This window comes from Anolis sagrei, chromosome 4 (genome assembly GCF_037176765.1).
Source record: "Anolis sagrei isolate rAnoSag1 chromosome 4, rAnoSag1.mat, whole genome shotgun sequence".
NCBI classification, from domain to species: domain Eukaryota; kingdom Metazoa; phylum Chordata; class Lepidosauria; order Squamata; family Dactyloidae; genus Anolis; species Anolis sagrei.
Genome location: NC_090024.1, coordinates 65,002,482 through 65,019,436, shown reverse-complemented (window position 1 = coordinate 65,019,436; position 16,955 = coordinate 65,002,482). Strand labels below are relative to the sequence as shown.

At 37.5% G+C, this 16,955-nt stretch overlaps 2 protein-coding genes across 3 annotated transcripts in view; one reads left to right on the top strand and one right to left on the bottom strand.

The window, feature by feature from the left end:
• Positions 1–8,180, top strand: part of APCDD1 (APC down-regulated 1) — a 42,248-nt gene extending 34,068 nt beyond the window's left edge. Inside the window, exon 5 of the mRNA XM_060775033.2 lies at positions 4,466–8,180. Within this exon, the coding sequence (XP_060631016.2) occupies positions 4,466–4,890 (425 nt within the window). The 3' untranslated portion in view covers positions 4,891–8,180. The remainder of the gene's footprint in view (positions 1–4,465) is intronic.
• A 7,929-nt stretch (positions 8,181–16,109) lies between these two features.
• Positions 16,110–16,955, bottom strand: part of VAPA (VAMP associated protein A) — a 30,746-nt gene continuing 29,900 nt past the window's right edge. For both annotated transcript variants that reach the window (XM_060775034.2, XM_060775035.2), the window contains one exon: positions 16,110–16,866. In XM_060775034.2, the coding sequence (XP_060631017.1) occupies positions 16,711–16,866 (156 nt within the window). In that variant the 3' untranslated portion in view covers positions 16,110–16,710. The remainder of the gene's footprint in view (positions 16,867–16,955) is intronic.

The following is a 16,955-nucleotide window of genomic DNA, read 5'->3' as shown; positions in this document are numbered from 1 at the left end:
TGGATATAGGACAATTTTTAAATTAAACTTGAGTGCATTTTTATAGCATCGTCTCTATTTTAATATTGCCACAAAAACCAACTTGGTTTTATTTGCAGTCTTGCCTGAGACTGGGAAGCTGAAAAAGAAACATTTTAGTAATCAATTTCTTTTGTGCATTAATGGACTATTCTTTCCTGTATCTTCTTGAAAACTAATTGTATTAAACCTGAATAACTGTCTTTTTGGTGAGAACATTCACAGCACAATTGACATTCTTTCAAAATATGTGGTAGGACTAAGTGCCACGGATCCAAGAATAGTGAATCAGTTAAGTTGAATATTCCCAGAGTATTGGTCCCAAGACGTTTACACTCAATAAAATTTCTTACACATATATAACTTTAAAAAAATGATGACAGTTAGATGCAAGTTTGTTTCTTAAAGAATTGAAAGGTTTCAAAAAGGAAAATGAAATATTGTTAACTGGCAATTTACCTTAGAATCATAGAGTTGGAAGAGAGCTCGTGGGCCATCCAGTCCAATCCCCTGCCAAGTAGTAGGAAAATAGCATTCAAAGCACCCCTGACAGATAGCCATCCACCCTCTGTTTCAAAACCTCCAAAGAAGGAGCCTCCACCACATCCCAGGGCAGAGAGTTCCATTTCTGAACAGCTCTCACTCTTAGGAAGTTCTTCCTCATGTTCAGGTGGATTCTCCTTTCCTGTAGTTTGAAACCATTGTTCTGTGTCCTAGTGTCCAGGGCAGCAGAAAACAATCTTGCTCCCTTCACCATATGACTTCTCTTTTGTGTTTCTTTTTTTCTGCCTAAGTGGAGTATGGTAGAGTCTTGCTTATCCAGTCTTCACTCATCCAATGTTCTGTATTATCCAACGCAGTCTGCCCCCCGCCCAGATTCACAGCTGTTTCAGTACATTGTGATATTTATACAGTAAATACAGTAATTACTACATAACATTACTGTGTATTGAACTGCTTTTTCTGTCTATTTGTTGTAAAACATGATGTTTTGGTGTTTAAGTTGTAAAATCATAATGTAATTTGACATTTAGTAGGCTTTTCCTTAATCCCTCCTTCTTATATAACATTTTCGCTTATCCAACTTTCTGCCGGCCCATTTATGTTGGATAAGGAGACTACTGTATCTTGCATTTGTCCCTGTTGAACTTTGTTATTTTTGCCCCATCTCTCTAATCTAGTAATTCTCAACCTGTAGGTCCCCAGATGTTTTGACCTTCAACTCCCAGAAATCCTAACAGCTGGTAAACCAGCTGGGATTTCTGGGAGTTGTAGGCCAAAACACCTGGGGAACACAGGTTGAGAACCACTGCTCTAAACTGTTAAGATCATTTTGAATTCAGCTCCTGCCTTCTGAAGGATTGGCTATCCCTCCCAATTTGGTGTTGTCTGCAAACTTGATGATCATACCTTCTAACTCTTCATCTAAGTCATTAATAAAGATGGGCCCAGGACAGAACCCTGCGACACTCCACTCATCACTTCTTTCCAGGATGAAGAGGAAGCATTGGTGACCACCCTCTGGGCTCGTTAACCTAACCATTTACAGATCCAGCTAACCATAGTTTTGCCTAATCCACATTTGATTAGTTTGTTTCCCAGAAGGTCATGGGGGACCTTGTCGAAGGCCTTACTGAAATTCAGAGGCAAAATCCTTAACGATACAAAAGCCAAACATCTAGACCCAAATGCCTCATTCTAGATTTCTACACATTCATCTCTAATTGCACGATAACTAGTGCTGCATTGCTGGTTTCTTCATAATATACAAGTGCCAGAGTTCTATGTGTAGAGCAATAATCATAACTTATCAGTTTAGATCTCCTTCTCCATCAGTTCAGTTGCTGATTTTCTGATAGCTTCAATCACATAGCTCCAGTGGTTATGCCTGCTCAATGAGAGCTAAATAGCTTATTACCTTAATCACATTTTTATAGAGCTTGCTTAATGCTATCACTTTCTTTCTGAAGAAATAGCAGTTGTGGATATCTTTGATTGGCACTTTGTTCGAAAGCCATATGTTTGATCTGGCCCAGTTTCTTTCTGAAAAGTTCTGCCCCGATGGCTATCTTTGCCACCTCCTTAAAGTGCTGCTTCCATTAAATGCTGTCATTTGGGGCAAACAGTAGAGTGGATATTCAGGGCACTGGTGCTTGTCCCTAAATTAAAGCAGATTGCAGTGTGGCCTCACCTTTGATGCCACTTCCTAAACTGTATGCATGAGAAATGAGGCCCATCCCTCCATTCCACTGATTGCTTACAGATGAGGGATTTTCAATTTTGCACAGAACTCTCCGCCTCATAAAAGCCAACCCATTCATGTGTTTGATTCAAACTCTGCTGAAATGCATGCCAGAAAACCACATGTAGCGGAGAGCCATGTGTGCACCTCTGATGTTCTTAACAAAACGCAAAAATTATAAGTTCACAAAACCTAATGTATTAAAAACCGGGAAAGGGGGGGGGGGGATGAGGATGTTCTTGGCTTTTTGTGGTCAGACAATAAGTGTTCAATGGACTAATCAGGGCTTTTCTATTTTTGACTGCACCTTTAATAATCCTCCAGCCAGCATGATCAATGACTGTGAGATTTGGAGAGTTGTAGTCCCAAAATGTAAAGTTGGTGTTGAACAGATGCCCATATTTGACACACAATAATTACACTTGAAATAATTTCTGGGCTTTCTTTCACATTGTAGCATAATTGCAGAAAACAAAGTCATTCGGTAATATATTTCTGGACTGCTGCTCTGGGATAGGACATTGAAGCATCATTTAACATCTGGTCATTCCTGCACGGGTGAACTCACAAAGTGGTGCTGGGAGACAATGGGTTCCCTCAAATTTCTGACTTGTCCTCCACATGAAATACCTGGGAGAGGTGGCCTGGATTTTGGGGAGCCAATATCTTGAAAAGACACAACTCTGTTCATTTTCATTTTAAACCCATGTCTGAGATAAGTAATAGACTATGAAAGAATGAAAATTCGATAAAGTGATGTTTCTAGTCTGTAAAAAAGTAAATCAGCGAATAAAGACTCAGAGAATGCTGGATAGATTATACAGTCTGTTACAAATATTTAGGTTTGCAGTTTCAGCATATGATAGGCTTCAGGCTTCAATTTACAGGCCTAGATTTCAGCAGTGGCCAGAAATGTGTTTGCCAAAGTAGTGTGGAAATTGCACTTACTCCTTAAAATCTCTGATCTTGCCATGGTGAGTTTTGTTGTTATGTACCTCCTCATTTACTCTGCTTTATAATGACCTAGAGGTTTCTTGAAAAGGTTTAGGTTGCGGACATCAAGGTAGCTATTGGCTTCATTTCAGGATGAGAGAGTGTGACTTGCCCAAGTTTACCCCATGGGTTTCCATGGCTGAGCAGGTTTTTTAACTCTGGTCTCCTGGAAAAGGCAAGATAACCAAACTGAGACGATTGTGTTTGGGCTTATCATGAAAAGATGTGACTCATAGAGGAGATAATAATGTTTGAAAAGATAGTAGAGGAACATTGTATTACCTACTGGTGGATAGGTTCAGTCAAGGAAGCCACAGCCCTGAGTCCGCAAAACCTGAACAGGTTTGTTGATAACAGGGTGATTTGGAAATTTCTCATTCATGGTGTTGCCACAAGTTGACGACAACTTGGCGGTGGTTATTAACAAACCCCTAGAGTCCTAGTTCAACATTACGCAATTCTGGTCTTCATTGTAAGGTATGTCTTGGTTGGATAGCATCCTGGTTCCTGTGGTTATTCATATTTGGAGGTTACTGTGAAAAAGTGATTGGAAACTGCAACTTGTGGATTTTTTTATAGCAGCCAGTTACAGCCGTGTGAAACTACCTTGTTGCAATTTCTTCATAGGATATTGGATATTTCTAAATTCATGTCAAAGTATATGGGTTGCAAGTTTTCGGGCTGTATGGCCATGTTCCAGAAGTATTCTCTCCTGATGTTTCGCCTGCATCGATGGCAGGCATCCTCAAAGGTTGTGAAATCTCACAAGAGGCTTCATTTCAGGCTGCTACCAAATGTGGCATTCCTTTTCCAAGTGAGGCTAAATGTGCCCCTTCTCTATTGTCCATCTGCTAATAACCATAGACCTGTTTATTCTGACATACCATCAACAATTGACAGGCTGTTGAAAGAAAGGCCTTTAATCATTTGGATTCCATGAGGATGTAATTTTACAATGTTTTTAATTTACTAGTGTTTTAATGTTGCTTTATCCTGGTAATATTCTGTATGTTTTCACCTTTTGATGAAGCAGCCTTGCATCCTTGTTCTGGGAGGTTGGCTAAACAAATAATCTAGAAAATACCTAAAACTGTGGTAACAGAAATGTTAATCTGTTGAGGATACTTTAACTAGAATAGTTCACCCTACCATAAAGAGAAGCCCGCGCCAGAGCACAATTCATTTGCTTTTTATTTTTCTTCTTTTTTACAGTCAATCATATGAAGGTTACTCCCATGGACATAGCAACAGCCTCCCTACTGAATGTGTTCAATGGAAATGAGTGCGGGGCAGAAGGATCCTGGCAAGTAGGGGTGCAGCAAGATGTAACTCACACCAACGGCTGCATTGCTCTGGGGATCCGGCTCCCTCATACAGAGTATGAGCTCTTTAAAATGGAACAAGATGCCAAGGAAAGATACTTGCTGTATAATGGGCAGAGGCCTAGTGATGGATCCAGTCCAGACAGACCAGAAAAGAGAGCCACCTCCTACCAAATGCCCTTAATTCAGTGTGCCCCAAGAGAAAGTAAACAAGGATCATTGGAAAGCGGAGCACCAGCAAGGATTTCCTGGGCATTTGCTTTGACCATTATATTACCTGTTTGTACTTTGCCACACGTGAGCATTCACAGCTAGAAGTTTAAAGTGAAATTACTTTACAATCAGGGCTGTACAGGATTTTTTGATACAGGGGAATGACGGAGGGACGGGCATCTTTTCAGACAAAATAAAAAAGACATGTATTTTCTTGATGCACTTGAATGCCTGAGAACTGTTGCTCACTTCCCCTCTTTGAATCATGAACAGCATTCATTTGTTTCTGCTTTGAACTTCATCAGATCTTATCCATGGCCTGACATGACTGCACAACAGTAATTGCACTTTAAGACTGCAATTTCTTTCTTTGAAAATTACGTGGATAAACCATCTTATACGTTTCACTTGTCAGTGTTGCTGTTGCAGTCTTTCTTACCTACAAAATCAGCTTCTGCTTTGGATTTAACTATGCATTTATTGTATTGTGTCAATACTGGTAAATGGCATTGTTCTTCAGCTACAGTGTATATAAATGTGTGTGTGTATATGTATATATACATAAAAACTCAACTAAGGATTATCTAAAATACTTTTATAGATTTTACATAAAATGAAATGTTTAGCATCAGGAATGAATGAAAAATCAGAATTTCAAGAATAATTTAAATCATTCTATGTAGATTTTTTTTGAACTTCAGAATAATCAACAATTTAGACTAATATTCTTATATTATTTCTGAAGGCATGTTAATTCAACATTTCCCAGCCGTGAAGGGAAGACTGGGTTTGCAGATTGGGTTTGCTCCTCCCACTTTTGCCAGGTAGGCTGTGGAGTCTTTCCCATAAGCGACATAGGATCTCCCGGAGAGCGAGAACAGTCACCTTAACAGTCAAGAGGTAGTTTACCTTACACCCACGATCTCTTTTTACCCCTAAATGCTTTGATTCCTTAAAGCTCTGACCAACCTTGCCCTTTCTACAGTGCAGTTTTCCATCCTGCAACCTTCGTACTATTCTGAAGACTTTGGTGATTCTGTCATTTGAGCCTTGACCACCATCATCTTAAAGAACTCTATCTGCAGATCACACTCAGTAATGCTGGCATTAGAGACATGGTTCAACACCATGACAGAATTTAGGAGGTTATTTTTCTGTCTTTCTGTCCTCAATCATCAAAAGATCTGGCACCCATTGGGTATGTGCCAGACCATCTGGATTTACAACTTTCAGACATCAAACATGCTATTAATCCCCTTGCAGCTACTTTCTAAGAGTAAGAAGGTCCCTATCTCCACCTTGAATAGATGGATCAGAGTGTGCATGGTCTCATGTTATAAAATTCTGGGAGTCCCCCCTCCCCCCCCCCCCCGGTGCTATCGTACATTGTACTTGAAGCACTGCCACCTCTGTCTCACTAACGGGAATCTGTAGGGTGACCATGGGAAAGTCATCCTATACATTCATCAAACACTATAAACTTAAAATCTTTGAATCTGCTGAAACTGCCTTTGGTAGGAGTATCCTGTAAAAAGTGGTTAAATTCTAGGTCTTTGGATTGTTAGCAATGCCCTCCTTAATCAAGGAGGCTCTGATAACTCCCAATCTGCAAGGGGTTCCTCATCTGCTGGGAGAAGGAACAATGGTTCTTACCTGTGATACATCTATTCTCAGCAGATAAGGAATGAATCTCTTGATCCACTATGGATGCTGTTGTGAAAATGCGTTGAAATTATGTTGCAATGTATGTAGTTCTCCCTCACGGGGAGCAGGCTGACCCTTTCCCCTTCTTGATTGACTTTCTGGGCAGTTCTTGTGTTTCCATATTAATAAATCAAGATAGTTATTCTTTGGAGCACTTGGTTCTTTGACTCCCTAGAAGGCCTGTTGCTAGAAGGTCCTTCTTTTTCCTGCCTGTTACCTAGAGCAAGTGGGAAGGATGAACCCAATCTGCAAGAGTTTTATCTTTTATCTGCTAGAAATACATGTATCACAACTAAGAATGCATGTTCCTATGTGTAGGTTCTACCAACTGTTTACAAAAGCAAGATGGGAAAAAATACTAAGATTTCTCAAATGAAGTGGCAAACGAAAAGTGCCTTGCTTTCTATTTCCCTTGGAATGACAGGTAATTGGAATGTCTGCTAGATGGAGTGTACTTATCTTGAATCTCACTTTATGAGACTGAGCAATTTATTGAAATGGTCAGGGCTAAGTCTATACCTATAAATGTCTACTTTTATAAGGAAGTATTTTTTTAAGAATTTACAATATGTTGTGGCAAAGAACTGAGTTTTATAGGCATCAAGGAGTGTGCAGAACAAATTTGGCTTAGAAAATTTGGCTTTGTGAATTGTATGATTTATTATTTATCGTTCTGTTTATATCCACTTCAACCTAACAGTGACAAGGCTAGACTATGTAGACCTTCTCCAATTTACCTTCTTACTGAAAATTAGACAATTGAAAGCCAAGTTATTGCTTTTCTTTTATGTGTGTATTCATATATATGGATGTGCTTTCACATATTGAAATCTACTAAGTGGGCAATTTCAAATTGGGAGGAAACTAGTGGCAGAATACAGCCTCAGACTATGCCAAGCCTTTAGTGCAAACTCTGCTCCTCCATGTGTTGGACTTAAGCTCCCAAAAATCCTAGTCAGCTTACCAGCTGTTAGGAATTATGGGAGCTGAAGTCCAAAACATCTGGAGTTTTGAGAAATACTAGTATAATGGAAAGCAATTCTCATCTTCTAAATTCTTATATGATAAAGTACAAATACACAAGTTACAATGCGAAGCAAGAAGCATCAACCTGTACTAACGTTATTGTCTCTTTGAGGACTACATAGAATGAACTGGATATTTTGGTATTTTTACTTTGCTAATGTACACCGAGTCACATATTATATTTTAAAAGAAAATGAGAATGAAGTGACATTGCTGAATTCTTATGCCTTCATAGCATGTACAGGTTGAGTATCCTTAACGGAAATGCTTAGGATCATAAGTGTTTTGAATTTTGGAATACATGTATTTGCATATACACACATTAAGAGGTATCTTGGAGGTGGGACCCATATCTAAACATAAAATGTCTATTTCATATACACCTTAAATGTATATGCTGATGGTAATTTTATACACAATGTGTTTAATAATTTTGTGCATAAGTTTGAGTACACTAAACCATCAGAAAGCAAAGGTGTCATTATCTGCCATCTAGGTGGGCAATTTTGGGAGGATTTCAGTATTCCAGATAAGGCATGCTCAACTTCTACAAGGTGGTGGGTTTGGTTTGGGTTTTTAGCACATATTGCAACATGGACTCTTGAGAATGTTTGTTTTGCTTTGCAGCTCAAGTGCTAGATCCATAAATCATGATACTTCAAGTTTTCAGGTTTTCAGAATATTTTTGAACAAACCCAGCTCCAGCTGATCTCTCAAAATTCTTGGAAATATAATTTAGATTGTTGTCATTTATCAGATATTTTGTGGGAACCCATCTGAAACCATTTTTCTTGAAAGGTCATGTAAACTTGACTGATACCTAGTTGAGAGAGATGCAGATGAGATCCCATTCCTCTCAAAATATGTCATATTGCTAGATACTTGCCAGATGAACGTGGATGCTCTGGTTCAGTTTGAAAAGTCCAGATTCATTGTTCCATCATTCCTAATTTCCTAACGCCCTTTGTTATGTGGTTTTATGGTGGTGATGTGTTCTCGAGGAGGTTGCCTTTATTTTTATCTGAAGCTGAGAAATTATGACTTCTCCAAGGTCACCAAGTGGGCTTCCATGATTGAGTGGAGATTCAAACTTTGGTCTCTAGAGTTGTGGACCAACACAAAACTGCACTATGCTGGCTCTCCCTGATGTGCTTACAGAAACTCATATTACGGAGACCCACTACTACCTGCTCCTATTTTTCTCTTGAGAGTCCAATCTGATCCATGAACTTTTTTTTCTTCATATTCCAGTTCTGGAGTGCCTAGGATATTTGAGCACCTAGTTAAAGAAAGGTTGAAAGAAGCTAAAATTCCTCAGGGTCTTATCAGTAGTGAATTTTTGTCTATCAGAGAGTAGAACATCAGCAAGCTGTAACATTTCAGTTGGTTTTTTTCCCCATGCAAAAAAAGAGATTAATTATGCTCAGATGTCTATAAATATTATGCCATATTTATAATTGAGTATGATTTGGAGACCATGGTTGCCATGCAGATAAGCATACAAGCAGTTATATTTTTCTGGTTTGTTCTTTTTAATGAGTTGCTACCCATACAATCTTTAAAAAACTGTTCAAATTGTCCTTGATGTAAAAATGTCATATATATATTTGCCCTAATGAACAGAAACCCTCTTTTAAAATGATCTAGTACATTGCACATATTATACTCAGCCTCATAAGGCTTTCTTGGCCGGTTTATCACATCACTTTTCTGGTTTCTAGGCAGCATCACACTGTGTTCCAGTAACTTCTTGCAACATTAATATGGTTATCCACTTACCTTGACTTGAGGCAATATCTCTACTTTCGGCCTTCGTCTTCAAATGGCCACTGTTAGCATTGAGAACTTGTCACCCCCACCACCACACTCACAAATGTTGCATTTCTATTCACACATGCCACTTGCTCATTCATCACTACAAGTTGTAGGCACTTCTCTCCATGCATCTGATAAAAAGAAACGTAAGTCTATGAAGGCTTATGCTACCAATGCCTTCTCTCGGCCTCAACAGCGCTACAAAATGTCTCAGCTTAAGGCAACAATAGTTTTTTCAGTGATCACTATAGTCACATAATACAGCCCAGCAAGTGCAGAAATCTGCACAGGAGTTTCACGGCTTCCATGCATGGTACTACTGAGCAAACCGGTTTTTGAACTCACTGCATTTAATCTATTGCTACACATATTGACCATTAGCTAATGTTAATGCTAATAAACTCAAAATGAATGTTCAGGCCAAACTTTTCAATTTCCTCAAAATTGGGGGGGGGGGGGGTTGAGATTGTGGTTGTCAATTATTTTGTGCCTTCAAGCCCAACTTATGGTGATTGTAAAGGAACCTACACATGGAATAATGCTGGCAGGGTTCTCCGAGGCCATCCAATGGGTTACCATTGCAGATTGGGAATTTGAATATTGGTCTGCAATAGTCATAACCCAACAGTCAACACACTACACCAGATACACCAGCTTTGCACAAATGTTAGTCACATAAAACAGAAATGTTGTCAGAGAGTTCATTACAGCCTGTAAAAATCTAGGCCAAATATGAAACATCTCCAAAAAAGGATAAAATATAATGTAGTATTGCCATCTAGTGGTAGCACCTTGCTTCTGATTCTGAAGAAACAAGGCTTTAATAAAATATGTAATACAAGGGAAATATAGTAGATATTTCTAATTAATTATATGTTCTCACAATAAAGGGAACAAGCCAAGCAGAGTGTAATGAAAACAGACAAGTGGTATTTTTAAAAGAAACAGTAAGCATTACCGATACATTGTTACAGATTAACTAGCCACTAGATGTAATGCTACAAAGCAGCTAGAAGACTGCAACGTAATACTAGCCTAAACAAGTTAATACCTTGGCATGTTCTTTTTTTCAAATCTCACAAGGAAAATGTGTGTCATTTTTTCCTCATCAAACCTTTTAATTTAGCAGTGTATAAGTGATTAAAATACTAAATACAAATAAGGTTATGTCAGAAAATGTGAACAGACTGTAAAACTCTTATCTGTCTGGTTTCCAATGAAAACTGGCTTTTATAGTACAGTATCAAAGTGAGTTACAATTATTCCTTCAGTAAACAACAAGCTCTTCCAAAATCTTCTAAGTATGCATACCAATAACTTGGGGTAATTAGAAAATTTTCCAATTGTTTTAAATAGCTGACCAACAGCATTTTAAAACTCTCTAATTTTCGCAATTAAGACCCAACACAACTGTTGGAAATGTAATTACTAAAAACAGACATACTGGTATCTCCTCACTTAATCACTGTAGATGGTCCTAAAAGCTAACTTCCAAACTGCTTTCTATCTTCCCATGCTCAGAAGCCATTTTGGAAAAAAAAGCTGAAAAGCTCCATACTTTGGTTGCAAGTAATACACATTTAATAAACCCTCAATTAAATCAATCGTTAGAAAAGACTATCAAATGAATGTTAAATTGGAAGCGTTATTCTCAGTACAAAATAGATACAGTTTGCTATATTCATAAACTGGTTACAGTGAAGAAAAGTTTAAAAAGCAGTTGGCAATTGTCTTATTAATTTCAGTACCCTTTGGGGTGCTGATTCACACAACCGTATCTACCAGATGCTATACTGTGGGAAATGTTTATCAGAAATACAAAACTATCAGCAAATTTAATAATGCCTGTTCCAACATGATCTCTGAATACTATATGTATAATGCTTTATATTAATTTACTTCAGTTAATCCAGTTACACTAAAAGGGCACAGAGTAAGAGAACAGCCAATGTCCCTAACTAGCAGCTCCAGTCTGATTTCAGGATTTGGGTATGAATGCAATTATAGTTGAAAAGCAAAGTGACCTACACTTCTAAAAATGTTTTACTTCAACTTGTGTGTTAATTATTGTCATCTAATATGTTTATTGGACTGGTCAAACGCATATCGAAAGACAGTAATGTGCAGGATGAAAGAAGACTGCCTCACATAATATTCCTGGGCCACTGGCCAGCAGAGTTGAAAACCTAGGAGATAAGCAAATTATATTTGATAAAGATCACTTTAATTTAGTGGTTCTCAATCTGTGGGCCACGGCCCTGCAGTGGGCCGTGAAAACAAAAATTCGGTCTGCAAACCTCCTTCCTCTTTATTTATTTAATTTCTGCTCCTTTCTGCAGAGTTAACCCATCCCACCCCTTTTGGTAGTAATGATGGAGAGTGGACCTTGGTCAAAAAAAGGTTGGGAACCACTGCTTTAATTTAAATTATGGGTTCTCACTATCCCCCAGTAATACCAGGCATTGGCACCAATAAATCTATTTTACAGACTGCAGTAAAAACCCAAGCAACTGTGACCTACAGACTAATGACATTACAGCATTACTGTGCATTCTGTATCTTGTATCCTGCTTCATCCACACATTGCTGTTTTTAAAAGCAGCTTCAAAATGCTTACTGTAACATAATAAGAAAAATGCAGCCATAGCTGCTCAAAAACTATTAAATTTAAGAACAATCTGAAAATACAGTGCCAAATCCACTTAAAGATTTGCATATGTTTATAGGCAAACCACTTAAAATCTATAATAATGAGTTGTATTCGTTTTCCATTATACTTCATTTATATTTGCTGAAAGATTTCAATTAACACATATGATTAATGGCAAAAGGTAGAGGGAAGAGCATTACTTAACAAGGAAGTATATAAGACAAAATCCAGCTTGCGTATACCTCTATTAAACCCAACTAAACTGTCACAGAAGCACGCAAGGTTTTGCACTCTCTTGAATTCTTAATCGATACAAAAACTAGGAGATGAGGGAAGAAGCAGGGAAGTTCAAAATTTCTGTACACAGGTTGTAGTTATGAGGCCTGGAGTTAACATTAGCCCAAAGATGGGGAATTCACCCTTGGCAGGTGAGCAGCCATCAAATTACACCTAGCAATGCTCAGTGGGATAGAGGCAATGATGGGTATCAGTTTCTGAAAATACAAGAATCATAGAATCAAAGAGTTGGAAGAGACCTCATGGGCCATCCAGTCCAATCCCCTGCCAAGAAGCAGGAATAAGAACTGCAACTAAAGGCTGTCAGAGACCTCAGATTGCACCCAGTTAACAATTTCTCTCTTTCAGGCACTAAATAACAATGTGGGAGACTCAGGTGATCCCTGTTTTAATACCAAATACCAGCTTTTAGCTAAGGCAGTATGACATATTTGTATGAACCGATTTTCATTATCACTAACCCAATGTTGCTTCCACAACCATAGGACTAGAATGTTTACATTATTCAAATCATGTAATACCATGTTATACAATGACACAGCAAATCAGGATACTACCAAGAATAAATTTCACTGCTTATGACCTTAACAAATCTGTTTATGAGGCCTGGTTTACATTCAAAATATGAACATATCCCTTATTATATGTTCATCTTAATATTTTTGTGAACACATCATTAAAAGAGATATATTTCTGAGACAATGCCATATGAGCACCTGGTTGTAGAATCATTGGATTCCTAAAATAGTTCTGCGAAAATTTGGGTTCAATTAAAATATTCTGTAAGTTAAATATCATACCTCCCTGAACATAGCTATTTCTTCTGATTTCAGAAATTAAACTTGGTCCATACATGGTTGGAAACCTCCAAAGAATACCATGAATGCCAGGTAGGGTTAGGAAGTAATCCTTCCCCAGATCTGGAGAACTGTCAAGAGTTGAGAATGCTAGTGTAAAACAGTACTCTAATCCAAGAGAAGGCTGCTTTCTATGGGGCTATATTCCTAGGTTTTGTTCCAGGACGAAAGGAGGGAGTTACATTTTTCATGTAAGTCTGACTTGTGTAAGAAACAGTCATCCTACTACTGGAAAGTAAACTGTTCCTACCTTGGGGGCAATGTCTGTTCCTACAGAAAATTATCATTTATCACCCACTTGCTATATTAGAATGCCATCCAGTGTAGGACCCAAAGTTTCTGCAGCTTTTCAGCTCAACGGTAATGTGTACCAGCATATCCAGGGAAATAAGCTGATTCTTTTAATTCAGCAGCTAAAATTAAGATTCAAAAACAGATAAATAACCAGGCCTCTCAAACTGTACTTTAGTGGCGCACCTCCAAATTACTTGAAGTATTCTCTCACCATAGCTATGGGGGGAAAGGAACTCAAGCAAAACATGGCCCACCAGAAACAGTGATTTATCGGTGTCCATATATAACATCCCACAACCTAGAAAATATTTGTGGACTTACAAACATGTTCACAGATGTAAAAGCCAATGGCTCAGTTATGAGACACCTGTTGTTCAGAACATTTATTAATTGTGATAAGCAGCAAAATCTGATTTATGACAAACTAATGATAGTACATAATATACCCATTGTCAATGCTGACCTCATAAAAGCTTCAATTGAAATTTAACACTTTTGCAACGTTCGCAAATTATTTATTTCGGTTACTCAAGTCATAACATCCACTTATTGTGTGATATTAGGTTGCCACCATGTTCATTGTGTTGCCACCACCTTTGCAGAACAAAGAATTATCCACTTAGGAACTTGTTTTACATTGCATTTGAAGCTTCCTTTTTAAATTGACTAAGCAGAACCTGGGTAAAATTTCCTTTATACTAAATAAAGGAAGTTTTTTAAAAATCTCTGTTCACTAGTCAGTTTTTCAAAGGGATTCTAGGTAACTGAAATCTACAAAGTTGTAACTCATAATTTGTTTGTGCAAATATTCTGTGCTCTGTGTACAACTTTGGATGTAAGGTTCATGCCTTCCAAACTGCAAGTGCCAGTAATACACACCATACATGAAACTGAATTTGGGGGATAGGTCACTCTTGCAAATTTCAAAATACCCTTTTCTCATGAGTAATGACAGCAAACTCCCTCACATTTATGTACACAAGCAAGCAGGCAAAATTCTAACCATTTCAGGAACAGACAATTTAATCCATATTACATAATTTCACTGAATACAGTTGATATCATTCAAAGTCACTCCTGAGACCAAAATAGTTTAGCGTTACATTTTATATACAGTTATGAAAGATTAGAAACCAGAAGTGCATCCATATAGGCAAGAGCACCTCACTGTACACATACTGCTTATGATGTCCAAATGCACCTTGACGTATTCGGTAATATTGATGCTTAACATGTATGTCTTGCTAAATTATCTAATTAGGTCCTCATAACCTAATGCTCTACTAATAATCAGACTGTAGACTTTGGAACATCATAATCTGCAGCACAAGATCATGCTCACATAGGATACTTCCCAATATGAAGCTTCCAAGTTGAGTCCACCTTGGATAAATTCTAAATTCAATCTGTTCTCTAAGCCTAAAATGTGTAGCCATTACTATAAGCCTTAGTATACACTATTTTAACAGTAAACATATCTTTGAAAATGTTCTCCTCCACACAGAAAAAGTAAAATGTATCTAGAAGTTAGAGCCTATACATTAGTCTTTTTTCCTGTAATCTTCCAAAGGTCAACTTCCTTTAAGGAATAAATGATTTCTTCTGACATACTATTTATACACCACAGTATGAAGAGTCATTGATTTCAGAATCGGTGAAGTGAGAACCAGACTTGAGTATACTTCTTCCAGTCACCACAGTCAGAGAAGACTCAAATGCAGATATCGGAACACACAAAAAAAGAAAATGTCTGTATTTGCATGCTTTTAAAGTGAAACATCAAGCAGTGGTTTGTTCATCGTCTTCTTTGCAAATTGCAAGATGTTTTATAAAAGTTTATCATAGAGAACAGTGACAGTATATGATATACATACATCTTCCATTAAAAAAGCACTAAGAATCAAAGGCAACCAAGAGGATGTATATTTTTGCTAGAACATTTCTCAGCTACGTAAGATCTAACACGCTTAGCTGCATCATATCCAAGAATATACAAAATTCTGCTTACAGTTATAAGCCGCCCAGAATATCAGTTTAAAAATAATTCCCTGTGATGGATAAAGGTTTAGAATAGCGATATTGTGCTTTTAAAATTATCTGCTCATGACATAAAGACCAGAAATGAAACAAGCCAAAGGATTAAGTGCTGAAAAGCAGTTCAGGTCCAATAAAATGACATTTCTAGAACACGTGCAGAACACCTCACTAAAAGGCAGCTGTGCCAAGATGCTTGCAGACAAAGCTTTAGCCTCCTCTCACAAAACAGAATGATGAATATCTGCTCAGTCATAATCAGGCTGGGATATTTATATGAAAAATGTCAAATGTTACATAGAGTGTAATTCTAGGAAACAAACAAAAATGACTGTTTATTTAAAAAATAAATAGCAAAAACTAAAAAAAGATAAGGGAACAAAAGAAAGTCTCATAAATCCCAATAGTATGTTGAAAAAGAGAAATTTAAAAGATCTGCCTTTGTAATTAATCCTGTATCTCACAACCAAACTGTTTCTGACCTTCCATTAAACATGTGGAAAACACTATATTTCTTCTGAGACCTTACTGGTGCCAGCCCAAGACACAACTAGTGAAATGAAGTATCTTCATCTGTGACAAGAAACATGTTATAAAGCCTTTCTAAAAATAACAATTCACAGAAACAAGCTACCCAGCAGAAAGTCTGTTAACAGTTTTATTATTTTGTATGTTAAATACCATGGAATAGGGCTGTAAGGATGAAAAACGTTTTCAACAACCGCCTCACAAGGGTAAGAAATTCTGCCATGATATTAGCAAAGTAAGGTAAAGGAGGAATTTACACACTAAAAGGAATTATTTCCCCACAGAATGCCTCATCATTTTCCTGAACAAGTGGGATTAGCATTCTAATAATCATTTTCCAGGAGGCAAGAGCAACAGATAAATTTTTAGAAGGATTATTAAAATAACATTTACAAGACTTTGAACAATTTTTAACTCTTAGTAAAACCACAGAAAGAAATAACAATTCTTTATTTATGAGTTTTCATAAAGGACTGAATGTGCAACTGACACCTGCTATAGATGAATTAATATACAATTTTGTCCAGAAACCGAACAGTTTGTCTTTTTATTGTGTTGTCTAACCGTGCAAGATCATTAGAGGCCAAGCCTATATGATGCTGTACACAAAAATGGTCACCTGGGCCATACTACCAATGAAGTGGTAGGTAAATACATTTTTTTCTGGCCAAGAAAAAAAGGAAGCTGCGTTCTGCATGCTTCTTTCTTTCTCCCTTTCTACACGATGAATTTCCCTAAAAAGAATCCAATGAAAAGGGCTGCAATTACAACAAGAAGTGAGGGAAGAGGGTTGGAGCCATTATCCCGGAAGGCCAAGCCTGATGGTCCAGGTTTGTCTGAGTGTGCCACCTTTCTCAGCCTCAAACCTTCATCCTGAAAATACATGGAATAAACCCATCAATTAAAAATTCTTGTAAAAGTAATGTCCAATCTGAACTTAACCAAAATATATCAACATTCCT